At 37.0% G+C, this 26,830-nt stretch overlaps 3 protein-coding genes and 1 long non-coding RNA gene across 5 annotated transcripts; 2 read left to right on the top strand and 2 right to left on the bottom strand.

Annotated features, from left to right (window-relative positions):
• The first annotated feature begins 102 nt into the window (after positions 1–102).
• On the top strand, positions 103–1,423 carry LOC116730134 (uncharacterized). Its single transcript, XR_004341264.1, has 2 exons — positions 103–259; positions 628–1,423. It is a non-coding gene; the product is annotated as an uncharacterized LOC116730134 (long non-coding RNA).
• On the bottom strand, positions 1,420–17,783 carry rnft2 (ring finger protein, transmembrane 2). 2 transcript variants are annotated; one of them, XM_032579146.1, is made up of 10 exons: positions 17,653–17,783; positions 17,475–17,543; positions 16,043–16,554; positions 15,863–15,939; positions 15,287–15,387; positions 14,839–14,992; positions 11,050–11,199; positions 3,800–3,865; positions 3,544–3,645; positions 1,420–2,010 (listed from the first exon to the last, which is right to left on the bottom strand). In XM_032579146.1, the coding sequence occupies exons 2-10, from the start codon at positions 17,519–17,521 to the stop codon at positions 1,876–1,878; spliced, it is 1,344 nt and encodes a 447-aa protein (XP_032435037.1). In that variant the 5' UTR covers positions 17,522–17,543; positions 17,653–17,783; the 3' UTR covers positions 1,420–1,875. The 2 variants fall into 2 exon arrangements, with proteins under 2 accessions (XP_032435037.1, XP_032435039.1); XM_032579148.1 differs by lacking the exons at positions 17,475–17,543; positions 17,653–17,783 and having other exon boundaries at positions 16,043–16,369; positions 16,446–16,556.
• Positions 17,784–17,810: 27 nt separating this feature from the next.
• On the top strand, positions 17,811–21,985 carry spring1 (SREBF pathway regulator in golgi 1). The gene is made up of 5 exons (XM_032579152.1): positions 17,811–18,473; positions 19,793–19,949; positions 20,039–20,190; positions 20,465–20,578; positions 21,461–21,985. The coding sequence occupies exons 1-5, from the start codon at positions 18,375–18,377 to the stop codon at positions 21,542–21,544; spliced, it is 606 nt and encodes a 201-aa protein (XP_032435043.1). The 5' UTR covers positions 17,811–18,374; the 3' UTR covers positions 21,545–21,985.
• A 97-nt stretch (positions 21,986–22,082) lies between these two features.
• Positions 22,083–25,403, bottom strand: LOC116730131 (uncharacterized). The gene is made up of 3 exons (XM_032579151.1): positions 24,831–25,403; positions 24,544–24,698; positions 22,083–23,621 (listed from the first exon to the last, which is right to left on the bottom strand). Exons 1-3 carry the CDS (start codon positions 24,844–24,846, stop codon positions 23,160–23,162), a joined length of 633 nt encoding a protein of 210 aa, XP_032435042.1. The 5' UTR covers positions 24,847–25,403; the 3' UTR covers positions 22,083–23,159.
• Positions 25,404–26,830: the final 1,427 nt, after the last annotated feature.

Consider the following 26,830-nt stretch of genomic DNA (forward strand, 5'->3'; position numbering starts at 1 on the left):
GCGCCGACGCACCTCTGCTTGCTCCGTAGCTCAGCTGCTCGCGTCGCGGCTACGGAGAATCGGGGACCAGCTCGAGAAGAGTTGGACAGCCGGGGAGACAACCGGCGACCTCGGCTGCGGAGACAGAGTGACGGTAGCAGCAGTGACCGGGCGCGGCCACTTCAAAGGCTTCCTGTGCCTCGCGGTGCAAGTCACCTTGCTTGTGCTGCTCAGCGCGAGGCGACACCTGTAGGGCGCGTGGTTGCGACTTCCGCAACAGGTGAGATAACATCAGTGTCTATGAATCTTTAAAAGATAACCTGTTTTTTCTCAGGCTGCAGCCCCTTTAGACAGCTGATCCCATTGATTCTTCTTGTTTTTATGCATCGTGTAGACAATGGAGTAAAAAAAAGAAAAAAAGAATGAAACAAGTCCCAGCTTTTAAAGACAAAGCTACATTTTTAAGCACAAAATACCACCTTTGTTCTAAAATCCAGATATTTGTTCGATTTTTCAAAAGAAAGAGGGGGGAAAATAGCTGCTGATTGCCCAATAACTACTAGCTGCATTGACATGTTTGCCTTTTGGGACATACTTTTTTTTTTTTTAATTAATGTGTTTTATGTGGATACATTTCTCCCACTGTAGACTGGTGCCTTTAAAAAAAAAATCACATGCGGAACAGCAAATGGGCTTACATCATTTGCACTTAAAGCAAGAGATGCAGGAGGATGCTGTTGCTGGAGAAATGTGCAGACTGAAGAGGACGAAGGGATGGCCTAAAAGATTTCGTATTCCAAGATTGAAGGCTGACTGAATTGACTTAACTCCCACTGTGGATGGACTTGGAGTTTTAAACTGACAGAATTTGCAGTTGTCCTGCCCCCTTCTCACTCTGATTCTGTCATCCCATTTACAAAACAAAACAGTGATGTAATCCTCCCCTGGTACCAGCGGAGGGAAAAGCTTTCTAATGGTGCGCCTTTGAATGTTCTCTCCTCCAATGATCCGAGTGCATCAGGGACAGTTGGATCAAACTGATTAGACCTGACACATATAGGCTGCAAATACTACAGGAAACCTTTAAAAATGCACTGAAATACAACCGTTCTAAAGCTCCACAATGCACTGTACTTTTTTTTAGATAAGCTAAACTCTCTTTGTAAACATGTAAATAACAGCTGATGCTTTTATAGGTGTTTTTTACAGTGTTTGGATCCTGTTTAGAGATTTGTGTATGCTTTATTATTACCTGTTGAGGCTGTCTTATGTAGCATTTCACCATGAATGCTGGACCTGTGCATAAAATGCTTTTATGCTGTTTGTGACTACTGAGAATAAGCTCTTTTCTGATGTAATGTTTTTTTGTATAAACTGGGCTCTTTTTATGTCAAATATTTCTAATGAAATTTCAGCAATTATGATAATAAACAATGAAAATGTCCCTCAGGTTGTCTTTAATTGAAACATGCTTCACAAAAACGAACAAAACTATGTGACTCACAAGAAAAGCAGCAGCAGCAAAATGGAATGTTGTCTTTAATATAGATCAAGCTGACCAAAAACTTCACATTAATTATAGCTTGCCGCTGGTAATCCTGCTTAAACATTCCACTTCATTTAAATAATTAAACCTAATTTAAAATCAAAGTTTACTTTAAATAACATCCCTCACAATACGGTTTGTATATTCTGTACACCATCATCACAATAAATAATTTTATGACATGATCAGAGAAAATATGTCACAAATAAAATGACTGACTTTGATGCTTTGACTCAGAGTGGATAATTAGACTTATGTGCGCTATCATTCAGTTTTCAACACTTTTACCACAGCATTGTCCAACTTGCTTCGAAGCGTATCCCCTTTGATTCTGTAAATCCTGTCAGAGCTCAGTAGATCTGGAAGTGAGCGGACGTGGTGCCGTCCTTCCAGCACCGCAGGGCCTCGATGACAGTGGAGCGACACAGGGGACACGTTCGCTCGCGGTCGAACCACAAACACAGGCACTCCTCACAGAACACATGCTGTGGAGGATCAGAAAGCACAAAGGTTTACCTTAACATGCATCAAAAAAGCACAAATTTAAATGCTCAGGTACTTTTTATCTAATGTGAGGCATGTTTAATATGACAAGTTCATATAAGTAATAATTAGGGGTGGGTGATATGGATTTAAAGTTTATCAATATTTTGTGTGATGATAAGAACAAGTTATTACTTATTTTTTAGGTTATTGTATGGCTGACTGCCTGACACAGTCCCACAAATACTGCTGTTGAAAAAAACATTCCTATTTGTAATACCCTTCTTTAGGAAAACCAGCCACTTAAAGTATGATTTGTATCACTAAACTGCACCAGTATCTGCATTTAATCATTGATTTTTTTGTATTTATTTATACTCTTTTTAAACAAATTGTGGAGAAAATAGTAAAATTTACAATCCCAAAAATACAGACAGTTTGGGGGTGTTTTAAACATTGTTATTGGGAATTTATCATGACAATGATAAATCATACATTTTATTATGGAAAAAAATGATCACAATACATGATAAACAATACGATAAAAGCCCACCCCTAGTAATAAAAGTGTGTTTTTCCAGGAACAACAGATTTTAGACATGATTTTTTTAAGAATGCTTCTGTTATGCTGTCTACATGGACAAGTGTCCCAATTTCTGACCCAGAAAAAAAAATCCCCACAGCATGGACCCACCATCACCATGCTCTGGAGTTCCTCTGTGGTTAACTATAATTTATTGATATCGTAGATGTAAAACTGATTTGGAAAATTTGTTCACAAAAATCTGAGGGAGATAGAGAAAAAAATAATTGGACTGTGGACATTTGTTTTTCAGTTATTAGTAGCACAGAATTTAAGTAAGCTAAACAAGTATGATGGGTCTGGTTGCCTTAAATATCAGAGGTAGATTCTCTATAATGGCAGGACGGAGATACAGTATTTCATCAGTTGCACAGATATTGAGGTCAGGCACCAGACTAGACACGACTTTTTTTAAGAGACTGAGGGGAAAGAACAAAAGAGGTAGGGGGGAACAATGAAACAGCAACGATGCCAAAAAAAAAAGGAAATATCAATGCAACAGTCCATTTAACCTGACTGAGCTGGAGGGGATGTGCAGAGAAGTATAGTAGAAAATACTAAAAACGGTACACCGCTTTTGGTACCTACAACTGTAGGTATAAATCTACAAAGATTTTAGTCTGCAACTGGTGCCAAAGGTTATTTAGGTTATTTAATAAAGTATTAAATAACTTACTTGACTAAGTGTTTTTTTAATTAATTTTAAATGTAATTTAATGCAATGTTTTTGCTGTCATTATAGTCTATTTTATGAAGAGTTTATAAGAAAAATAATTAATTAAATTCATTAACAAATAAGTCTGCGACATAAAATACTTTTTAGATGTACTGTAACCTCCACGTGCAAAGACACAATCAATAGGGGGCAGTAAATCTCTATGTTTTTACTGATGCTTGTCTCTTAGGTGTACGTGCATTATTTATTATTCATTAGAGAATTTAACCTTCTTACCTGACAGATGAGAGCAATGGGATCTTTGAAATCCCCCTGACAGATAGCACAGACGTCACCAGCCTCGCTGCACAGCTGAGTGCTGGCCCTGACTCCGTAACTCTAAATTTGGATTAAAAAAAAACCCCCACAATCAATCAACCAGAAAATATGAAAATGAATAATTTTTAAAATTCTTGTTTAAATGTAAAACACAATAAACAATAGAATTTCATTAATGGATGTGTGCAGGAAATTTAATTGGGCTGAGGCTGACCTGGGAGCTGCAGAGCATTACCAACGCCTTGCGTATTGCAGATACCCGTCCACAAACATCAAAGCACTGCAATTAAAAAGGACAGAGTGCAATTAGTTTTAAACTTAAGTGATCATTAAAGATGCTCACCAGCTGCATGTGAGAATGTTAACAACTGAGGACGTCCAGGTTTTATGCTGCATTGAAACATTTAAATATTTATGTTGGTGAAAAACAAAATTACAGATAAGGAGTTGCAGCAGGGATATATGTGGTAAATTAGTACCACTTATCTAAGCAACCTTTTCTAAGAAAGCTTTCTCCTCTGCTTTTCATTTCCTCTTTGTTCTTGATTCTGATATGATAAAAAGATCAGGTTTGCTTATAGATGTGGTTCTGTCTCTGTTTAGGTGAGGAGTGAGTACAATTACAGAAGTGCTTTAGAAGGTGTTACTGACGTAAAACCGAAATATTGCTAAACTCTTGGATGTTGTAAGATATTTTAATCAGCTTTAAAATATGTTATCTGATATTTAGAACACATTACACAACTGAAACTGGATATTTACATACAATGTATATTTTTTTTCTTTTTCCTTTATTAAATTAAATTTAAAACTTTACCTATGTAGTAAAGCAAAGTAAGTAAAGTTGCCTCTTAAACTGTATGACTTGAGTCAAATTCTGTGTATATTTTTCCACAAGATTCTTAAAATATCTTGCTCGAATTTGGGCCCATTTCTCTTGGCAGAATTGGTGTCACTGGGTCAGGTTAATGGGATGCCATGCTTTTGCACACTTCTTTTCACCTCTACACATTTTCTGAGACAGATATTTTTGTGACAGTGACTTCAAAATATTGACTTTGTTCTCTTTAAGCTGATTTATACATTGATAATATGGATCATAAGGGTCATTGTCCATTGGAAGATCTATCAGTGGACAAGCACAAACTTTCTGGCGAATGTCTTAAGATGTTGCTTTAATATTTCTACATTATGTTCTTTCCCTATGATACCATCTAATCTGTGAACTGTATTGGCCAATCCAGCAGAAACACCCCCCTCCACACAACATGATGTTGTTCCGTATTGTCAGAAAGTGACTCCAAGTTATTTATGGAAAATTCGTCAATTTGAAAAATCCACCTTGGGAAGCTGAAATACCTATGCACACCACTACTTGGCACACTATTGGCTAGCGTTCGTAAAGCAGCCAATCTAACACCCGTTCCACTGTGAGTATTATTAATGCATTTCCACTATTAAAACAGACAGTTGCAAGAATCTTTAGAGGGGAACTCCAGGATTGTAGCTATTGTAAAGGTGACTGTGGTTGCTACTCTCCGGAAATAATAGGGCTCCACTTACATCACAGTTTGAATGTTGATCTCAGGCTAGCGAGTTTTCCTCTTTTACAGCAAATGTAACACTGGTCTTTCAGGCCAAAACCTTCAACTTTAGCTTTTTCAGAACACATGACATGTCTCCAAAAGGTCTTTGTCCCTGGTTGAATTTGTACACTGTAATGGTTTTTGGGTATTTTTATGTATGTTTTTTGGAGCAATGGGTTATTTCTCTCTGATTTGCCTTTCTTTCTATGATGGTACTCTGGACAAATACTCTCTCTTACCAGCTTCTGTCAGTGACGTTACAATGTTGTTGGAGTTGATAGACCATTCAATAAAAACATGGTCATCTCTGAGACACAGAACCCATCTCCCTCCTGAACTATATGATGCCTGGACATTCCTGGTACCTATCCTTCTATGTAATTGTTTGAACACATAATCATGGAACCTTCAGGCATCTGGAATATTTACCTCATGGATGAGCCAGACATGGGGAGGTTCACCATGCTCTTCCAAAATGTCATTACTTTTGACTTTGTTTTATGATCTCACACAATAAAGAACTGTGCTTAGGAGTGTTGTCTTAAAATATATCAACAGGTGTGTCTCCATTTGACTCAAAAGTTGGGAATTTTGAATCAGAAGCCTTGATCTTATTTTCTTGGCTTTCCCAGATTGCTTACAGGCAAATTCTCTCACTCATTATTTTGGTATTCAGGAAGCATAAATAGCTATGGTCATCCTAGCTGTCCTAGGATCTATATCTCTTGCTATAACCCCTTATAGTCCATACATACATAGTCTTGTACATCCGTAAATAAATATTTATATCTCGTAGAGCACTTCTGGATAGATGCAAACTACATCTCGTTGCTTGTACTTGTGACAGTGCAATGACAATAAAGTTGAATTCTATTCTATTCTATTCTAAAAGGAAAAAGGCTAGTCACATTTTACATCAGAAAGTAACAAAAAAAGATTGTGTCTTTTAGCACAGTGTATGTAAATAGCTAGCTTAGGCTGTATACTTAAAGCTCTTGTTATAACTGTTCACAGACCATAAGCAAATCAACCTATCTCCACTTTTTGATGTTTGCAAAATATAGATGGTCGTTGCTTCAGGCCTTGCTTTATCATTTTGGCTGCTCTACCAAGTATATCCAAACCATAGAACGCAAAGGTGGGAGTCAAAGGAACTAGGCAAGCTAGTGACGAGATAAACAGACTAACAAACCATTCTGAAAACTGCTGACATTAACTAAAAGTTAAGGTACTTTGCATTATCACTACAATGCAGGAGCCCAAAGATTTCTCATGTGGTTTTCTCTAGCACAAAAAAACATCTAGAAAAAAAACACCCTTCTGGGTGGAGGTTGTTATGGGAAATTAAACAACAATATAAACCTGGGCCTGTTGTGGTTATCCTCATTTTACTTTCAACGCATTCTGCCTGCGTCTGCAGTAATCTGTCTGAAATGCTGAATTTGATAAGCAATACAAAAAAAAATCAAATTTATTAGCATTGTAACAGACAATGGTTTTAATGTTAATTTCATTTTTAGAAGTGTTAGAAATTCTGTTATTTTTTTAATCCATAATTTTATTTTATTTATCTATATAACAAATATTAAGTAATTAGATTTTTTGTTTCAGATTCAAAATAACAATAATAAAGTAATTTTATGTTTTATCTTTTTGGTTACGGTTGAAGTTTGTTATTGTGATAGAATTATCATATTTTTGCATTGTTTACATACAGTACAGACCAAAAGTTTGGACACACCTTTTAATTCAATGAGTTTCCTTTATTTTCATGACTATTGACATTGTAGATTCACACTGAAGGCATCAAAACTATGAATAACACATGTGGAAATATGCACTAAACAAAAAAGTGTAAAACAACTGAAAATACCCCTTATATTCTAGTTTCTTCAAAGTAGCAACCTTTTGCTGTGATTACTGCTTTGCACACACTCTGCATTTTCTAGATGAGCTTCAAGAGGTAGAAACCTGAAATGGTTTTCACTTCATAGGTGTGCCCTGTCAGGTTAATAAGTGGGATTTATTGCCTTATAAATAGTCATGAAAATAAAGAAAACCCATTGAATTAGAAAGGTGTGTCCAAACTTTTGGTCTGTACTGTATGTCCCTGGTATTTTCTCATTTACAAGTGTGTTTTCAGTTTTAAATTTCATGACAGCTGTCTATTTTCTTGTTAACGTCATTTACTGATGTAATTGTTGAGTTTTCTTTGCACGCTTGTTCCTGTGTTTTCAACTTGTGTAAAGCAACGTGTGTCACATTTAGTGTGCATAGTGCTCTATCAAAAAGTAATCTCCAATTTATTTTAGAGCTCTAGAATGCTAAATTAAATAAATAAAAATACAGATCGCATCTAAACAGAATGAGTAGAAACAAAAAGCAAACAACAAAAACATTTAAACACTGTTCTACAAAACAAGGATATATATTTATGGAAGGCCTTTGTGTTAAATCTTTAAGAGAATGAGGCACACAAATGTAAGTCATATTGTTGTGCAAACATATTCTTACTCCATGAACATTTTGGCAAATTACAACAGCAATGGTACAAGAGTATCAGAGTAGGGGAGGTTGATATGCACAACACAACAATTTTCGGATGTAAGTAAAAGAAGTCATGCATCATGTACATCATATGTGTCAGGATCTGTTCCGTATCTGTGTTTATTTTGAGTTTCTGTGTCTTTTAGTCTCCGTATTGTATTGTCTCCCCTTGATTGTTCCCAGGTGTTTCTTGTCTCCTTGATTACCCTCTGTGTATTTAACCCCACCTGTGTTCTTTGTTCCTCGTCGGGTTTGTCTAGTCTGCCTGTGTCACCAGTTGTGAGAATGTGCCCTGCGCTCCTTTTGTGCTACCTGGTCTTTTGGACTTTGAGTTTCATTAAACCATCTTATTTACCTCTACCTGGGTCTGCTGCCTCTGCCTCACCACCAAATCATGACAATATGTCCCTTTTCTTAAGCTTCACTAACTTATAATTACAGAATTCTAGGTGCATAATTTGTGCATAACATAAAATATGATGCAATGTACAATGTTGTAACATAAAACATGAAATGTTTAAAGGGTATGAATGTTTTTGAAAACTGTCTGTAGTTCTACCACCTAAGAAAACATACAAAATTAATCTTTAAAACTGTTTTGACAGTTTCATTTTCAGAGCATTTGTTTGAAAATCGCTCGTTTTCTCAGAAATGGTTCACAACCTTCCTCCCACTTAACTCTACAACTCCCTGATCTGATGATGTTTATTTTAACTTTATAGTTGCTCAGTTATCTAACTGACTAATACAAAACTGACTAAACAATACATGGGGATCAGCGTATGTTAATATCGAAACACTACTATGCCTTGATATTGGAAAACACCTCTTTCACTGCACAGGAAACTGTCCATCTGATTCAGATGAGAGGCTCAAACAAGAACCGCAGCTACTGAATCACTGCTTGGACCAAGATGTCACATATATGTGACAATACAAACCACATTATAACAATAACCCTTGCACAATCCAGGGATTCATACGTTCGCGTTTTGTGATCTCAGCACTCTAAACTGACGGATATTTGACTCAGAGCTTTAAAAATACTTTTAAGTGTCTTTATTTGAACAGAACTAGCTGTGATCTCTTGCTGCAAGTAACTTCCCCTTGTGTTCCACTTCCACCTCAGAGCATTTCAGTTTGGCAATCCATTCTGGCACAAAAGATTAGGATAGATTCTTTAAGGTTTTACGTCAGACAAGCTTGCTGGTCAATCAAGAACAGAGATGACATAATCGTTAGACTAGATAGTGACACTGTTGGCAGGTGTCAAGTCTGACTGGAAAGCAAAGTCAGCTTGTCAGCAGAGGAAAACATGACTGACTCCAATATTTCCTTGTAGGTTCCCAGTGGTTTCACACCACTGGGAGTACCAGAGAAAGGTCATTTAACATTTCTACCTTTGGAGCCCAGAGATGGGTCGACTGACCTGAAGGATTTTAGCTAGCAGGTGCTTTTGTTCTGTAAATAAGGCCATTACCTTATAATTACCCTGGTAATGGCCTCAACGCATCTCACAGCTGCACAATTGTTCCTTAGACTTAGACTTAGACTGACTTTATTGTCGTTTTGCATGCACAGGGTGTATGCAGAACGAAATTTCGTTGCATACGGCTCAGGACAATGTTTGAGGTTCCAATGTTGTGAGGTTACTCCAGAGTAAAATAAAATACAGTATAAAATATGAATATAAATCTAAATATAAAATATAAAGTGCAGGACTGACAGTAAAATAGAAGTTATTTAGCTCTGTACATGTGCAAGGTATAAAGTGGAGACCAGTTTTTGAGTGCAGTCCAGTTAAGAGTTCAGCAGTCTGATGGCAAGTGGGAAAAAGCTGTTTCGGAACCAGGTGGACCTGCACCGGATGCTGCGGAACCTCTTTCCAGAGGGCAGCAGGGAGAACAGTCCATGGTGGGGGTGTGAGGGGTCACTGATGATGTTTCGGCCTCAGGACACGCATCCTGCATCGATGGTTGACCTGACACTTCGCCCTTTTGCCTGAGCTGGGTGTGGAAGGTTGTTGCCGAAGCAGTTTCTCCTTGTGTGCCTTCTTCTCACTCACATGAGAGTTACCGAACTCTTTTGCAAGCTCAACCAGGAAGTCCACCCGTCTCTCCTGCACCCCAATGCATGCCTGATAAAGCACATGTGCATTCAGTGCTGCCATGTCAATCATGTTTGCCAGGTTTGCTGACCAGCTGTCACATAGTGATGGAACCTTGGTCACCCCCCGCAAGATAATGACTGAAATAAATGCCATTAGTTCTTGTGAACTAAATAGGTGAAGCAGTCACCTATTTATCCTCCACAGCACAAAAGGCTGCATGAAAATTTGCATGTGCAAAGTCTCCCAGATCTCTTTTGCTTACACTTTTTGCATGATTTTTTTGAGGTGGAGCAACACAATTAATTTGGTTAGTTTATTTCTAAACTGTCATTTTAAACCCACTTAGCTTTATTTAAAAGAAAAACATTGCTAATTTCTTTTAGAAAAACCTTTGCATATTTCTTGAAACAGATTGTATGTTTTGCAAACTCTATGTACATTTGGCAAAATGACCTGGATAATGCAGCACAACATCATGGATCAGCTGCAAAAGGTCACATCTCTCCAAAAACACTTCATGTACGCTTCAAAACTAAACTGAAGAGCATTACCTACAGGAGATCTAATCTCCTGTAGGTATCATAGATACCATCATAGATCGCACCCACCCCCAACATGGACTATTCACACTCCTACCTTCTGGCCTGACGGTCAATGGCCATATTTACAATTGAAGAAGGGATGCTAATTTGAGCCATCAGAGTCGTCAGTTTGGACTCAGGGTCTTTTGACCCTGTTTCGGTACGTCAGGGAAGAGGTCGAAAACCCTGGTACTCCCAACTTTTATTCTGTGCCTATCCACTCTTCCTCCAGACTGTGAGACCTTATTTTTTCTATTTAAATGTAAATGTAATCTCAGGTTCTTATCTCCAGAAGTCTTCCACATAATGTGTACATACCACACACCTTGGCCATTATGTTAGATTTCTCAATTAAAAGTTCCTTAATGTATTTTAATTATCTGACATTTTGAATGTGGAGTTACATCATGAATGTGAGTGAATATCCTATGCAATTGTAGTTGAGGATACCGTAATTAAAAATCAGGCCCATAGACGGCATCTGCAACTGATATGCAACTCAAGTCCAAGTCTCAGAGTCAAGTCCCTATCACTGCTTTAGCCTAAAAACATAGCTGAAATCTAAAAATGAGTGTTTGTACTTCATAAGATCCGCATGCAAAGTACCAAAACAACATCTTTGCTCCGAGGTCCTGCTTACCTTGCAGAGGCTGTAAATGATGATGAGTGTTGCTCCCAGGAAGTAACTGTTTGACGGGTCTTCGCCCATGATGTACTTGTACCACAGCTGCACTGGCACGAGAGCCCGAAACAGCTGGCTCAGCTCCTCAATCAGAAGGTAGAACTTACCCTGGAAAACCAAGCAAAATGAACAACTACTATGGTAGATGAGAAACCCAGTGATCAGACAGTGTGAATTAGTTAAAGCAAGTTTTTCTTAAATTTTTTTAAAATAATACACCAAAATGATAATGGATTTTCTTTGTTTGAGCCGTCAGAAACCCAGAAAGAGCTCAGTAGCTTCAGGGCCTTCTTCTATCTAGTCAAGAGCAGTGTGGTATTAAAAGCTTAAAACAGCACGCCTCCGGCCCAAACATGGCCGCTGTCCAGATCTCAGTGGCTTCACAGCAGTACAGGCAATTTCCCTTCACTGCAAGGGAAACTGGCAGCGCCTCTTTCCACCTGCTACCCCTGTGCCCACTTTAAGCCCAGCCCTACGGGGGCTCGGAAACTGTCTTTAAAGGGACTCCCTCCTAATAATCAGAAAAGAAACACTCTTCTGTCCCTACAGCTACAAAGTGCATTAAATGAGTTGGGGAGATTAAGGGAAAAAAAACAACAGAGGTGGGTAAATGAAGGTAAACTTGATTCCCCACTGGGCCCTATGGCATCCCAGCTTGCATAATGACTTCATGCACGGGAGAAGACAAAGATTGATGACTGTGGGTAAAGAGGCACAAGCAGCCAGGTCGGTAGGGGAGAAAGACCTCTGCTAACTGCTAATTCATCTTCCTTATTGTTCGGCTTTGACTTACGTCCCACAGTGCCAATCATGCCCACGCAAAAACTGTCAAATTTAAAGTTTGGACACAAGCCAGTCGCTTTGAGGAAGCTGCACTTCAGGCCCTGTTTGAGTAGTTTCCTGCCTGTTATATTTTGTGTGGTGGGCATATCTGTGTTTTCCTTATAAAGGCATTGGTTATTAATCAAAGAAACCAAAGCAATTTTTTTTTTTCTCGTAGGGGAATTAATTTGTGAATCTCACAAAGAAAACGACAACAGCAGAAATGAGTTCAAGTCTCTCCTTGTGGAATCTTAGACATTGTTATTTTGTAATAGTCCAATCTGTGTTTGTACTATGCGTAGGATCACCTATTTCTACAAGTTTTTTATTCATCTAGATCAAAGTTAATCGTTTCACAAGGATGTAATGGATTTTTTAATTTACCTTTACAGGCCAAACCAGCAAGGGAAAAAAGGCAAATAATGTTGGACGGGAAATATATTTTAGAGCCACAAAATACATAAATTAGATGTCTGAAACATAAATAAATTACAGTATACATTCCATTATTATTCAAAGAAGAAATTTCTAAAACACTTAACACTAAAAAAACTAAACATTGAGTGCACTTAAAAAATCTCAACAGAGTGTCGGTCTTTAAAATCTCCAAATTACCAATCTGACATTTCTCTCACTCCTCAAAAGATAAATTGTCACTCTTTCAGCTTTGTTCTCATCTGTCAGTATTTTTCTTTCATACTTTTTTGCATTGTTTCTTAATGTCTTTTGTGAAAATGAATGTAATAGCTATTACTTTACAAAACTGAAAAGAAAAAGAGTTCATTAGGGTTGCAAATCACATAGCTACTCAAAATCAATTGTCTATCCTATTTTTAATCATTTAATGAAGAAATTAATCTGTTAAGCAAACAACTTGTTATCTTATGTTTTACATTTATGTAAATATGCATGTAGATTCTGTACTGATTCCCAGATTTGCTTTGTGGCTCATTGGTTTCATAACTTTTTCATCATAATAAATGCAGAGAGAGTAACAACCAATTATGTGTTACGACAGTGGTGTTTAAAACGTGTTGCCATGTGGGCTGAAACTGTTAAGTTGAAAGTTCCTCCAGGCCAATAAATTAGATTTTTTTTAAGAAAACACAAACTAATTTCATAGTGAGTTTTTTGTTTGTTTATTTTACATGCTTAACAATAAACTAAACAGAATACTTCTATTAAATGCTTGTTAGAGTTCTTCAAGAAAATTAATCTTTAATTTATGTTACACCTGAAATATAAAAAAGACATCATTTCTAAAATGTTAGGACCAGTTTTCATAAAATAATCACAGTAACAAAAACAGTGGGTGTTTAACATTTTTGCTTGTTGGCTGAATTGAAGCCACTCTTGAATTGCAGTCTGGGGCCACACAAAATCTTTTGCACTTTGGACACCCTGCACTAAGCGATCACGTGAATTATTTGTGCAGAAAAAATAGTTTGCTTTAATGCAACAAGTAATAAAATTGATGCATTGCATTGATCTTTTTAAAGCGGACATGTGCTGACTGCAGTCATTGTGTTAGATCTTTAGTGACTCACTGGACCGCATGCAGTAGAGAGATTTAAACACTAATAATGAGCTTTCATGAGGTTTAATGTAGAAGACCTTACGGAGGATTTCTAATATATATATATATATATATATATATATATATATATAAATTAAACTGATAAAACAATTTGGGATTTCCCAACACTTAAACACTCCTTTGTAAGCTTTTAAACCCTGAATGTGTGCAGGGGGTGCGCGTGCGTGTGTGTGTGGAGGAAACAGGTAATGGTCCAGCTCCAGGGAGGGATGACCTCACCCCTGTATCTCCCTCGTGGCTAAATGAGCTCAGTTGCTTGCTGAAGTGGTTCTGATATGCCTACAGGTTTGTTTATCAGTGGAAAATTTAATCCTAATACTTTTTATCACCCCTCTCCTCCCTGCCACCACCGTCTACCGAGCACACAAACACACACCAACACAAAGAACTGCACCTGTATGGAAATCAATGCGAGTGTGTGTCTGCCGACATGTTCTTTTTGCCTCAGGCTAGAGCAAAAGTCTCAAGCAGACAACAACATGAAAACAGCACACCTAAGGAGCACCATTTAAAAAGCTTATGAATACAAAACAGCTTCACACTGTGACCCCTTAGCACTTTCTTTACTCAAGGGAGAATTTCATCATAGTTTAGAAAATCTGTTTTTTTTTCACATTTGTGAACTCTTCACTGCTTGAAATGTTGACTTTAAGTCTTTGTCTTTAGAAGGTGAAGTAAAGAGTTTGCTAATGTGCAGTTGTGTTTGAAAGTTCAAAATCCACTGCTAAGTGGATTAACAGAATTATACTTTTTATTGTTAAGCTATCAAAAAGTGCTACAGTTACATTAAAATGTATGGAAATTTAAACTCACTCCAGACAGATTTCTAGCTATATAATATCACACCAGTTAGGCTTTGCTTTCAAGTTAAAAGTATAAAAAATGTAGTTAATACAAACTAGCAAGAGTTACACATTATCAAAGCAATTACTTATTATTAATGTCATGACAAATAATTTGTGATCTAGGTACAATACATGGCCTGCAACTTTTCTGAAGTAACTAAATAAAGAGAAAATCTGCAAATGACAAATTACAGAAAGAAACAGCATCTAAGAAGCTGTGCAGAAGAAGTCAAAAAGTACAGAAAATCAGATAACTGAGGAACATTTATTTTTCTTCTTGGAAATGGAAATAATAAAGCAACAGGCATAAACATTGTTTTCATAGAAAAGCACGCTTCTTTTCTTACTCTCTTTGTTTACCTGCCTGAGTCATTTCAAAACATAAGACTTGTAAGACATGTTTAACGCAGACAATTGTGCTCATATTAGCTGTATTCTATTTGAAATAAATTACATTCTAAACTAATATTAAAGGGTTCTTACCCTTGACTTGAAGGCCATGATAATCTTGGGCAGGAAGAGGACGAAGCACTTCAGGCCGATGGTGACATATTTAAGTACAAAGTCGGTGATTCCAACCACCCAGATAAGATCAAAGAAGTCAAAGCTGTTGAGACTGGGCTTTGCAAATATAAGACTAGAGAAAAATAACAACATTGAGTTAGACTACATGTGAACAGTTTTTTTTTTTAGTCAGCATGATGCATTTAAAAACAAGATCAATGAAAAATGAGAAGCATAACATAAGAAAACAAAACCTCCAAACATAAAATACTCACAGAGCATGACCAACAAGAACTGTAACACTCCCTAAAGGAAATGGAAGTGAAAATAAAACACACCATGATGGAATAACTTCAAAATAAATCAACATAGGATGGTGGATGAACACACACAGAGCTCCTACAAAAGCACTTCAGCTTCCACTGACCTGTGGTGCAGCTCCTCATGGCTGAAAGTGTAGTAGATGTATACAATGTTTCCCCCGAGAAACAAGATGATCCACAGAGCAACAAGTATGGACCGCTCCTCCTTAAAGAAGTAGGCAAAAATAACAGGGAAAATGTAGCTGAATTAGCACTGCGCCTTTTAGAGACTCATTAAGAAATTTGCAGAAGATCACTAGTTTTCAGTATAATCCGCCCAAGCGAGGAGACAGGTGGTTGGAAACTCAACAATCACATCCTTTTCTGAACAGATAATGTTCCATACAAGGAATGCTATTACTGAGGGAAGAAGACTCAATGCTGGCAATCTTCTGCATTAGGAAAATTTGTGGAATTTTCTGAGTCAAGTTAATCCTAAAGATGGTTAAAAAAACACTCCTCTTGTATTTGTTTTAAATTAGCAAAACTTTAGTTTATTGGCTAAGTACATTGTGTACATTAAGCACATGGAACCTGCTGTTGCTAGAAGTACAAACACATTCACCTCATTAGTTTGTTGGTGCATCAAGACTGAAGCTTTAGTAAGAAATAGTAAGACTTTTCTTTACGGATTCTCTTACCCTCAATGAAACCTGATGCTTGAATGTAGAGTTGGCGTAAGCAAATGTGCTAATCATTCCCACACAGACAGCAATACCTGCAAAGTAAAGAAGCAACATGGCCACTAAACATAACCATCTGTTGCTACAGACAGTTGGTAATACTGCTGTACATCAAAAAAGATTTCAATATCGAAATACCTAGCTTGTGTTGAAAGCAGACTTTAGCCAGCAGAATGAGGATAAATGGAAAGCCTCTCTGCAGCCACGTAACCACCGTCTTCAGCTCGGACAAAGCCGGAGCTGGGGTGGACTGGTCGTCCTGTCCCTCCTCCCTGGAGCTGTGCCTCTCTGAGCTAGCTGCTGTGGTGGCCTGCTGGAGCAGTGAGGATGTCCTGTGCTGCAGGGGCTGGTGAAAGTGGTGGTGGTGATGGTGGTGGTGCTGGGGCGGCCGGGAGAGGAACGGGCCACCCTCCGCTCGATGGCTGCCTGCTTCTTCCCTGGAAGACGCAGTCATCTGGATAAAAACTTCAGGGGGAGAGCCTAGGACTAAACCAGCTGCTTGCAATTGAGCAGATGAGACGGAGCTGGAGGGGATGCCCACCAGGCCTGAGAACATCTGCTGGGGTGAAGTGGACGAATCGGGCTTCAGGCAGTCAAACACGCCACCCTCATCCAGGCTGCTCTCCGACCCCAGTGTTTGGCTTCGAGTTCTGAGTTGAAACAAATAGATTATAAAACAATTACTATTCAAGAAATCACTTTTCCTTTTGCATTTATGTAATTAATTGGCTAAAAATAAATTTAACATATCAGATTATTCTACGTACAATTAGAAAAACAATCTGAAAGGAGGAGTGATCCAATATTTCTCGGGGTGATGTTAAAGACTCATTGCAAATTCCTGATTTCAGTTGTTGCAGCTAACAGCTAACAATTAGTTATTAGGTTTTGGGGGCAAATACTTTTTTTACATAGATGGTTTGGATAGCTTTTTTTCCCCCTCAGTGAATGAAATCACCATTTGAACACAGCTTTATGTGTCTGCGTGGGTCACTATTGTTAAATATCAAAATTAGTTTTATGATCTGAAAATTTAAGATTTTGAGCATGTCAACAGAGAAATATGCTAAAAACACCAGTATCTTGAATGTTTGGGACATAATGTGCAGAATGAAAGGCTAATTTAACCATATCTATGTCATGGTGAAGACATTTTAAAGAACCATGGTGAAAGTAACTAAATATGTTTGAAAGGGTAAATCTGAAAAGTTTGTACAAATGGCAGGATAAGGAATGCCCCAAATGACATAATATCACAGTATTTTAAGCTACAACTGCAGTGTGTAGGAGTAACACTGAATTCCTAAAAATGTAAACAAAGAAATTCATGAATAAGTTGCACACTGATGAGTAATGCATTAAGTATGTGCTAAAGAAAAGTCTTAAATTTCAGTACTCATCCCACTGAACATCAATTTTGAATATTGGGCAGCTACTAGAACAAGATCTTGAATATAGACCATCTTTGTTCCTTAATCAGGAATAGTAACAGAAGTTGTCAAGACCACCAAGGCAGACTAAACAACATAACGGTGTGGATTGCAGCGTCCTAGCTGTCCTTTCCTCCCACCTTTCAGAGGACATGCCATCCGTGTTGCTGCTGTGTCTCCTCTGCATGGCATCACCACATGGCCCAGCCCTGAAAAGGTAAATACAAAGCAACATGGCTATTAAAGCCCATTTTTAAGGTCTCCAGCTTTACTTGGCGCATTTAATAGTTGCACGGCTAGCCTACATGATTACTTTACCTGCGTTAGCTTCGTGAATTACCCTTCTGTTTCAGCTGCTGTCATAGTTAGCATGGAAAGCTTTGACTCGCTGGATGGATGATGGTGGTAATGATGCTGAGGGTTTACTGCTGGGAAAACTTCCTGTATGACATCAGAGCACATCCGTGTTTGAGATACGTGTTGATGTTGTTGACAGCTAGATGTCAGATTTCGCAGAAAAACATTACTGTTGCTGCTTTAAACGCTGGAAATTTCCGAGACATCGTCGTCGGTGCAGATCAAAACATCACTACTAGGCAACGTTAGCATTGTCTCATTGGCACTGCTCACCAAACGCTAATGCAATGCTAACAACAGCTAGCTAGTTTGCAAGCTAACAAAGCGAGCTTTTATGATGAAGCACGGTTAGCTTACCTTTCTGCCGTTTACTTTTATTTAGTCACTGCATACTTTTAATTACCAGCTCCTCGGGAAGATTCGTCAGTGTAAAGTAAATGGGAAAAGCTTAAAAGCGCAACATGGGTTAGCTAAACCATGCATGGAATCCAATGACAGATCAGGTTGACATTAAGTCAGCAGGCAGCTCTGGTTTGATTCAACACGTTTTGCACCTTTTGTCACATCGCTTTTAATTTCTCGAAGCTGAAGACAGTCGGGAGATTTATACCTGAGGAGGAGGATTGGTGGTCTGGACTGGCACCTGCACTTTCCTAAAAAAAAAAAAAAAAAAAAGTCATGCTATGATGTTGATGCTACGGAGGTTACTGAGGAAGCGCTGGGTGTTGGGGGTCGTCTTCGGATTGTCCCTTATCTACTTCCTCACCAGCACACTGAAACAGGTACACACACTACACCTGAGAAAAATGGGTTTACCTTGTGCTGAGGTGAGGGGGCGTTTCGGCAGGGATGTACAATCCTGGCCACATTTATTGGTGACAATCCAGGTAAAGATGTACAAAAAGCTTTAAAATTCGTCTTTTATTGCAGTAGGATGCATAGATTATATAGTATAGTTTGATTAAATCTATTAATTGCTGACAAAAATTTCCATGTTATCAAATAGTCTTTTCTATAGGTTACTATTGGCACAATTAAAACAGGGGTGTCCTTTTTTTCTGCAGGCCACATGAAGCTAGGAACTCTAAATAAAATTACTTAATTTATTCTTATAATGTATGTTGTCAGTAAGATAGTAGAAACATATTTATATCTTATATCTATTTATGTTTTCTTGTGCAATATTAAAAAGCAGCTGCATGGTTGCACAGTTGGTAGCACTGTTACCCGGCAGCAGGAAGGTTCTGCATTCGAGTCACAGCTTGTGGCCTTTCTGCACATAGTTTAGAGTTTTATTCAGGGTACTGGAGGTTCCTCCCACTTTTAAAAACAAGTAGGTTCAATTGTCCAGCCAACTGTCTCTGGAGATAGTCTATCAGTGAACTTGTTAGGACAAGTGGGAGAAGCCAAAGGAAGGATGTTCTGAAATAGAACCAAAAAGAAAGATAGATTGATGATTATTTGTTGCCCACTTAACAAAAGCAATCATTTGATTATATATTTTTAATATGTCTGTTTTTGTTTGTTTCTTTTGTTACACTTCACTTCACTTCTGAGTTAGACTTTGTTGTGAAATTTTGTACTGTCATTTAATTGAGTTCTTGTACTAGGCCTCTTGTATTTTTAATAGCAGAGCTAAAAACAACTCTCCCTCGTTACTTTGATGGATAAGCAGTATATTTTACTTAGATTTTAGTTGCACTGCTATTAAACTAAGCAGATTTTTTAATATATTTTTTTTTGGTTAGATGTGTTGAATATAATGCCACGTTGTTCACAGAAACATATCTGAGTCGAGACACAGTCTGCTCTTGTGTCTTTATTTTTGTTTTCTGGATTCTAGATTACAGGTTTCCTATTGAAATGTAGAAAACTGTGAAAATCAAAACTGAATATGTGGGGGAAAAAAACAAGTCTTTAAAAATGTCAATTTTATTGTGAGTTAGACTTTGCACAATTTGATAGGTTGAGACAATAAAAAAACTATCCAGATGGATTTGACATACCAATGCGAAAAGACATGCTTCTGTCCAGCTTTTTTTTATGCATTTTTCTTTTCTTGGATGCATTTTTTTGACATCTCCTTGCTTGGATTTTGCAGGAGGAGAGGACCATTCGGGACCGCACATTGCTAGAAGTTAAAGATTCAGACCATCGCATCCCCTGGAAAGTGCGTTTCAACCTGGGTAACAGCAGCCGTCAGATTACTCAATGTCGAAACTCCATTCAGGGCAAGATATTACTCACAGATGAACTTGGTATGTATGTGACCATTACTCACTATCATCACAGTGATAACATCACCTTTTATTTATAATCAATGCTTATGCTTTCCTGTGTTTGACAGGTTATGTCTGTGAGAGAAAGGACTTGCTGGTTAATGGCTGCTGTAACGTCAATGCTCCCAGCACCAGACAGTATATTTGTAAAAGTTGCCTGGCCAACGGCTGCTGCAGCATCTATGAGTATTGCGTGTCTTGTTGCCTCCAGCCTGATAAGGTAATCTGTCACATCTGGGCTCTACAAGATCAGGGTTAATAACTACAATGAGAAACTTGGTTAATAACTGCAATGAGAAGCTCTTTGCACCTTTTTTCAACATAAACTTTAAGAAATGATCATAAAATGCAAGGATTCTGTTTCTACTTTTATCAAAGTTGAATATGATTTTGCATTATCTACTGGATTGTGCAAGACAAAAAACCTCAATAGTTTATCTGCTCATCTTGTGTTTTGCATTTGACCCATTTCTTATCTGTGTATTTTTACCCAGCAACTTCTTCTAGAGCGCTTCCTGAATCGTGCAGCTAAAGGTTTCCAGAATCTTTTTACAGCCGTGGAGGATCATTTTGAGTTGTGCCTCGCCAAATGTAGGACTTCTTCACAAGTACGTAATGATCCCAGTAAAGAGTACTGTTATAAAACTTTAGCATTTCGTATTGTAGCCTCGCTTACATTGACAAAGCATAAGAAATATGCAGTGGATATAAAAAGTCTCTGCACCTTTGTAAAAAGAAAGGTGGGAAATGAGACCAAGCTAAGCTACAATGCAACTTTTTTTCCTATTAATGTGACAGAGGCCTTTCTAAAATGTAATACCCAGTTATGGAAGGAATTCCCTATTTTGATTTGAATTTATACTTTGGGCTATTGTGCATATTTCTAGCAGAATCTTAAAGGTGTTGTGCCAACGTTTATTAGTATTTGGAACTGAGGTTCCTTCCCAAAGCATAATGCTGCCACCACCATCCTTCACTGTGTGCATTGTGTTCTTTTGGTGATGTGCAGTGTTGTTTTTGAACCAAACAGGAAATTATACACATAAATGACACATTTAAGTTAGAAAAAGAGTATAAATGATTTATCTTGATGTCATGTTTTGCACCATAATAATCACGTACTCCATTGTGTAGACTTTTTATATCCATGATAAAATTTGTGTTTTTTTCCCCACAGATACCTAATGACACATACTACCAACAGTAGCCAAGATTTTTGCTTGTATTAGCATCTATGTAATCCAGATTAAAAACCGTGGACTAGTGGCTTTTTATCAGTAATTTGTTACAGTTGTCTCATTCATTTCCTGTGTCAAAAATTATATTTAAATATATTTCCATATTCATTATATATTGACTTTATCATTCTCTGTGAATGCTTGCAACATTATGGGCCTCTTAAGTGAGAAATTTAAGCTTCTATTAGATTTTGATTAAAAAAAAAAAAAAAAAGGCTAACTTTATCCACAATTCTCTCTCCTTTTGCACAGAGTGTTCAGCATGAGAACACTTATCGAAACCCCCAAGCAAAATATTGCTATGGTGAGAGTCCTCCAGAGCTTCTACCTGTGTGAACTGGAACTACCTAGTTGGTTTAAGAAGAACAAGTGGAACCATGGATCATTAAAAAAAAGTACTTTGAAGAAGAGACTTAATAAAATAAATGCTGTTTTGGACAGTTTGGCATTATCTTTGCAAATGAAGACATTCAAAACCTCCAACCTCAGAAAGAAGGACAAATGTTAAATTGTATTATTTACACTTCATAAGTGCATAGAACGCTTCATACATTCATCCATGATGATCATCAGGTCTCCTGCACAGACAGCTTCCTCATCAGGTTTTGTTTCATACATCTTCGTATTAAGAAACTGGTTTAATCTTAACATAGCTGTTTTCTTTTGTTTGTTTGCTTTGTGGACAAAACTGAAATGGCTAGTAATGTGTTGGTGCTTTTGTGTGTATTGCATGCATATAAAATGGATATTTAATAAAAAGTGACTGTGAAACAGAAACATTTGCAGTTTCCTTTGTGGTGACTGCTGACAGAGTAAATGGTGTTGCTCAATGGTAAGTTTAAAGTACTATAAAAGAATCATGCAAGTCAAAAAATTGAAATGACAATTTTATTGCAGCAAAACATATATATACCATTCATGATTATGGATCAGCACATAGATGAAATAAATTTATGTCTGGAGAACCGTTACACATTTTGAACACTAATGTAACAGTCGACATGTAACAAAAGAATAACTAGCAAAGAATGAATCACCTGATGTGATGAGGATGAGACCAGAATGAATAATCTTGTGTTTTCCAGTATTGTTTTCTTATTTCTTTGATGCAAGCCCAGGTACCCATCTGGCTGCAAATTTTCCTGCTCAGTTTGTTGATTAAAGGCTAAACCAACAACCCTCAGAAAGTGATTCTTCCAGATTAACTTTTCCCCTCAGGCAGTTTGGCCTTCTCACAAGGGATGGGTGACCAGAGCAAAACAATTAATCACTGTGAAGCCTAAGAAAACACGCTTTTGTAATTAGGAAGTGCATTAGAACCCCTTCTCATCAAGTTGATTAATTACAGTCACAAAGAGATGTGTCAATTCCTGGGGGTTATCAAATTTAATAAAACAAAGCCATTTCTGATATAGCTTGTATGTAGCAATGTCTTAATTTTAGTGAACTGGTCCATGTAGATGAAATTATGCCCAGGAAGTATAGCTAGCTTAATGTTGGCATAACAGCAATACTTAGAAGTACGAGAATATTCCTTTTAGCAAGTAATCACTTTCATTTTATTTTGACGTTTGCCACTTTTATTATAATTTTAAGTCTTGGTTTGGAAATGTATCCTTAGTATTTTTTTCTGTATTGCTATGCTAAATGGCAGCTATTTATTGTCTAACTTAGACCAACTGGTTCTGAACTGTGCACTTAAAAGATAAATATGAGTCATATTGACTGTTTGATAAACACAAGGCTAACAGTTTATGTAAATTGTACCATTAGAGTTGTCAGTTTACTTACAAATTTTTTTTTTTTTAATTATATAACCTACTTTTAATTATTATAGCCTTGCAAAAGTAAAAAGAAATAATTGCTGCATGAATGAAAGTCACTAATGGTGAAGTTAAAGGCACTAATTGTAATCAGATCAGCATTTGAAACGAACTATTTTCCGATGCGATCACAAATGATGTACACTGCCTTTTAGGTATTTAGAATCAGTGCTACTAGCATGAAGGGTCTTTTTGCTAATCTGTCTAGCCTTTCTAGTTGTAATTTTACGCTGCAGCCAACCTAGATATTTCTCGGCTGACATCAACAGAGTGTGACTCCACTGTTTCCTCTCAAAAGTATACTCAGGCATCTTGGGTGGCAATATTTTCTTTGGGCATTTGGCCTGGAAAGAATGCTTCATGCAATCTTTAAGCATCTTGACCCATGTAATTGTTTCTCTAAGCATATTGTGAAGTAAGATATTTGTGGGATTCAGATCATTCTGATCCTCCAAGATTTTCTCCAGACCTTCAGCCATGTAGGTGAGGCTACACAGGACTTTTGATGCGTCGAGAGTAGAGTTTAGGTGAACCTCCAGCTCAGGGAAGCCAGGCGACCAAGTGCCAAGGTGTTCCCCATTGACTTTGTCCTGAAAGAAAGGTCCATTACATACGTTAATAATGTTGTTCATTACATACCGAGGCTTATGGATACTTTGCTAATGTCTTAAATTTTATTTCAACATGATCTTAAAGTTATCTTTGGATGTGATGACTCAGTTACTAAATCAGGAAGTATTTCTTACATCAAAATGCACCAACAAGAACCAACCGTCTCAGAGACAGTTTTTACCCGACAGCAATAACAAAACTAGATGCAATCAAAAACAACCATTAATCATCATGAATGATGTATGTGAGAATGTGGCTGTTTTTTAAAAAAAATTTTTTTTACCAGTTATTTGTTATTTCTTACATTGTGTGTGAATTGTGAGACAGTTATTTTTTGTTTTTAAGCATATGCACTGACTGATGGCACTTTTTAAATTTTGTTGTTCTTGTGACAATGACAATAAAGATCTATCTATCTATCTATAAGACTCATTAACCTACATACCATTCAAGACTTGAGTCAGTTAAGATTAGTGCTGATAAATACTTCGAAAATATCCAGTTATATATAGTTTACCTTTGTAAATATCATGCTGGTGGCATGGGAACAAAACAATATACAATCTGCTGTCATGTACTGAACGGAATATTTCCAACACTAATTTAAAGTATTCTGATATTTTAATGAAGGTTTTGTCACATAATTCTTATTTTTCTTCCTGTAGATGTTGCATTTAGACAGTGACATATGCATATTAAAATACATTTTTATTGTTTTCTTCTTTGAAACTACGAGTGTATTTGTTTAAGCAAAGAATGCACAGTAACAGCTTTAAAATGCAACCGATTAAAATATCTTTAATTTTTTTTTATCCTTCTAGCTTCAAAGTGCATTAAAATGGCAACAACCTAAAAGCAAAGTAAACCAATCTGCACATACAAGCACTAGTTCATACTTACAAAGTCTGACAAGCTGTCTCTCATCTGTCGTCTTGTGAGATTTACCATTTCTCTGAGTTTGCAACTTCCTCCAGCAATACATTTTGTTGTAGCATTTCTTGCCACCAAGCCCTCCACCAGCAGCACCATGCAGGCACATGCCACCCCAAGCAGACCTGCAAATGTCAGTGCATAATTTCAACATTTTGGAACAATTGCTATCTGCAAGGAAATATGTTAAATTATACTGTCGATGCAAATTTATCAGTGTAAATAAAAAAAAAAAAAAAGTTTACGGTATACAGTACCTGCTCTGTCTTTCATTTTTGTTGGGCACAGAGTTTAAATGACAGATCAATAAAGAAATGTCATCTCAGTCAAACAGCATCATATGTATATTTATGACCTGGCTAAAAGAGGCGTGTAAGATCTGCTGAAGATAAACTTCCCCTATTTCCAGTCATGTCCTTTTTTGAAAACACAAAAGTGATACGCCTATCAGCGCAGGGTTCATTCATTAAGTCAGCATCTTACCATGATTTTTGTCGCTTCCACTGAAGGAAATACTGCAAATGACACAAAAACACTATGAACTTCACAAAACTGTCTCGAGCTGAACAGTGCTGTAACTTTCACATTAACATTTGTAGTTGTTTTTTACTGCAAACCAGAAATCCAAAATTTGTGTCAAGCCTCTTTAACGTCAGCTGATTTCTAGGTACTTTTATGACGACATCGCTATGATTGATTCATTACCTTTCCGACAGGCCTCTGCTTCCTGTGCATCTTTGCAACTTACCACAAGTTAACTAGAAGTATTTCAGTGAATCTTGTTCTTTTTCAGACTGACTTACTTTAGTAAAATAGCTAATGAAAGGAAGACCAGGCTGGCTAAAATCACAAAACTTGCTGACACAAGATAATAAACTTGAATACAATCATCTAAAATCTAATGCCTTTACAAAGCCTGAGACTGTTCTTGTCCATTTTCCTAAACAGAAAAACACACACCTCAAAAATTAATTGGAAAATATAATTTATAGAAATGCAAAATATTAATGCCACAATGTTGGGCATTCATAATTTAAAGCAATAAATCCAAAGTAAAGACAAATAGGGGTAAAAACAAACAGAAACACTTGCTGCTTCAATGAGAGTGCAAAAATCTGTTTTAGGAGCCTCACCTAGTAACTGGAACATACCACCTTCTGAGTAAGTGGGTAGCCCAAACACATATAAACAGCCCCAAAAATAATACAAAATGATCATTTACAAAAAAAATATTCCAAGTCACTGACACAAACATTTTTGAAAGCCTCGTTGAATACAGATATCCGAGAGTGTGATAATTTAATCAGAAAAGAGTTTATTGTTAGAAAGTCTAAAACATACCCTCTCACATTTTGACAGTAGCTACCTCTTCACTGTAATGGACCCGAATGATGCAAACCTGTTTTCACTCATCTGTTGATTGAGCAGGTGATTTACACCAGAGTCAGAGAAGCATGACTAAAATGAGCAGAAGTAAAACAGAAATACTTGGTAATGTTTGGTAATGTTAGCTATTAAGTTCAATATTAATCCAACATTGACTCAGATACAGGCAATGTAAGTGATAGAACACACAAGAAGCACTGTATATATTATTATCATTATTTGTTGATTACTCTATCACAGAAATGTATTTCTATGATCAGTGATGTGTGGCTATCATTTTGCACCCAGTTGTATATATAGTTGAGCAGCTAATTTCCACCCCAAAATATATAATTTCATTCTTCAAAACTCTTGAGTTTTTAGAGAATGCCACCTCTTTTTTCACTTCTAATGTTCCAAAGTTCACCATTACACCACGTTATCCAGTCAAATAAATTAATTTTATAAATAGTTTAAATACAGTTATAAAAATGACAGGTGTTCTTATTGTTAAATAAATACATATTTTATAAATATCTAAATAATTCAGGTCTCAACTACATTATAGTGCAAACAATTCCAGTGCATTTAACTACAGTCTTAACAAAACTAAAAAAGGCATCAAATTCTGAAAATCTGTGAACTCTGCAAAGGTTGGCCATTATTTCATCATCATCACTGTAGGAGATACACGAGTCAAAGCTGAGCACACAACATTTAGTCAGAAGAAAACCTTTAGCAACGATATTATAAAAGGAATAAAGTTATGCTATCTCACTCCAACATCAGTATAAATATTTAAATAAAAATCTTGACCATGATAAATAACATTAGAAAAACACAAATTATTTTTTTTTACTCCTCATCATTAAGAAATTTCCCCTTTCCTGTG

Source organism: Xiphophorus hellerii, chromosome 12 (assembly GCF_003331165.1).
Source record: "Xiphophorus hellerii strain 12219 chromosome 12, Xiphophorus_hellerii-4.1, whole genome shotgun sequence".
In the NCBI taxonomy this organism is placed as follows: Eukaryota; Metazoa; Chordata; class Actinopteri; order Cyprinodontiformes; family Poeciliidae; genus Xiphophorus; species Xiphophorus hellerii.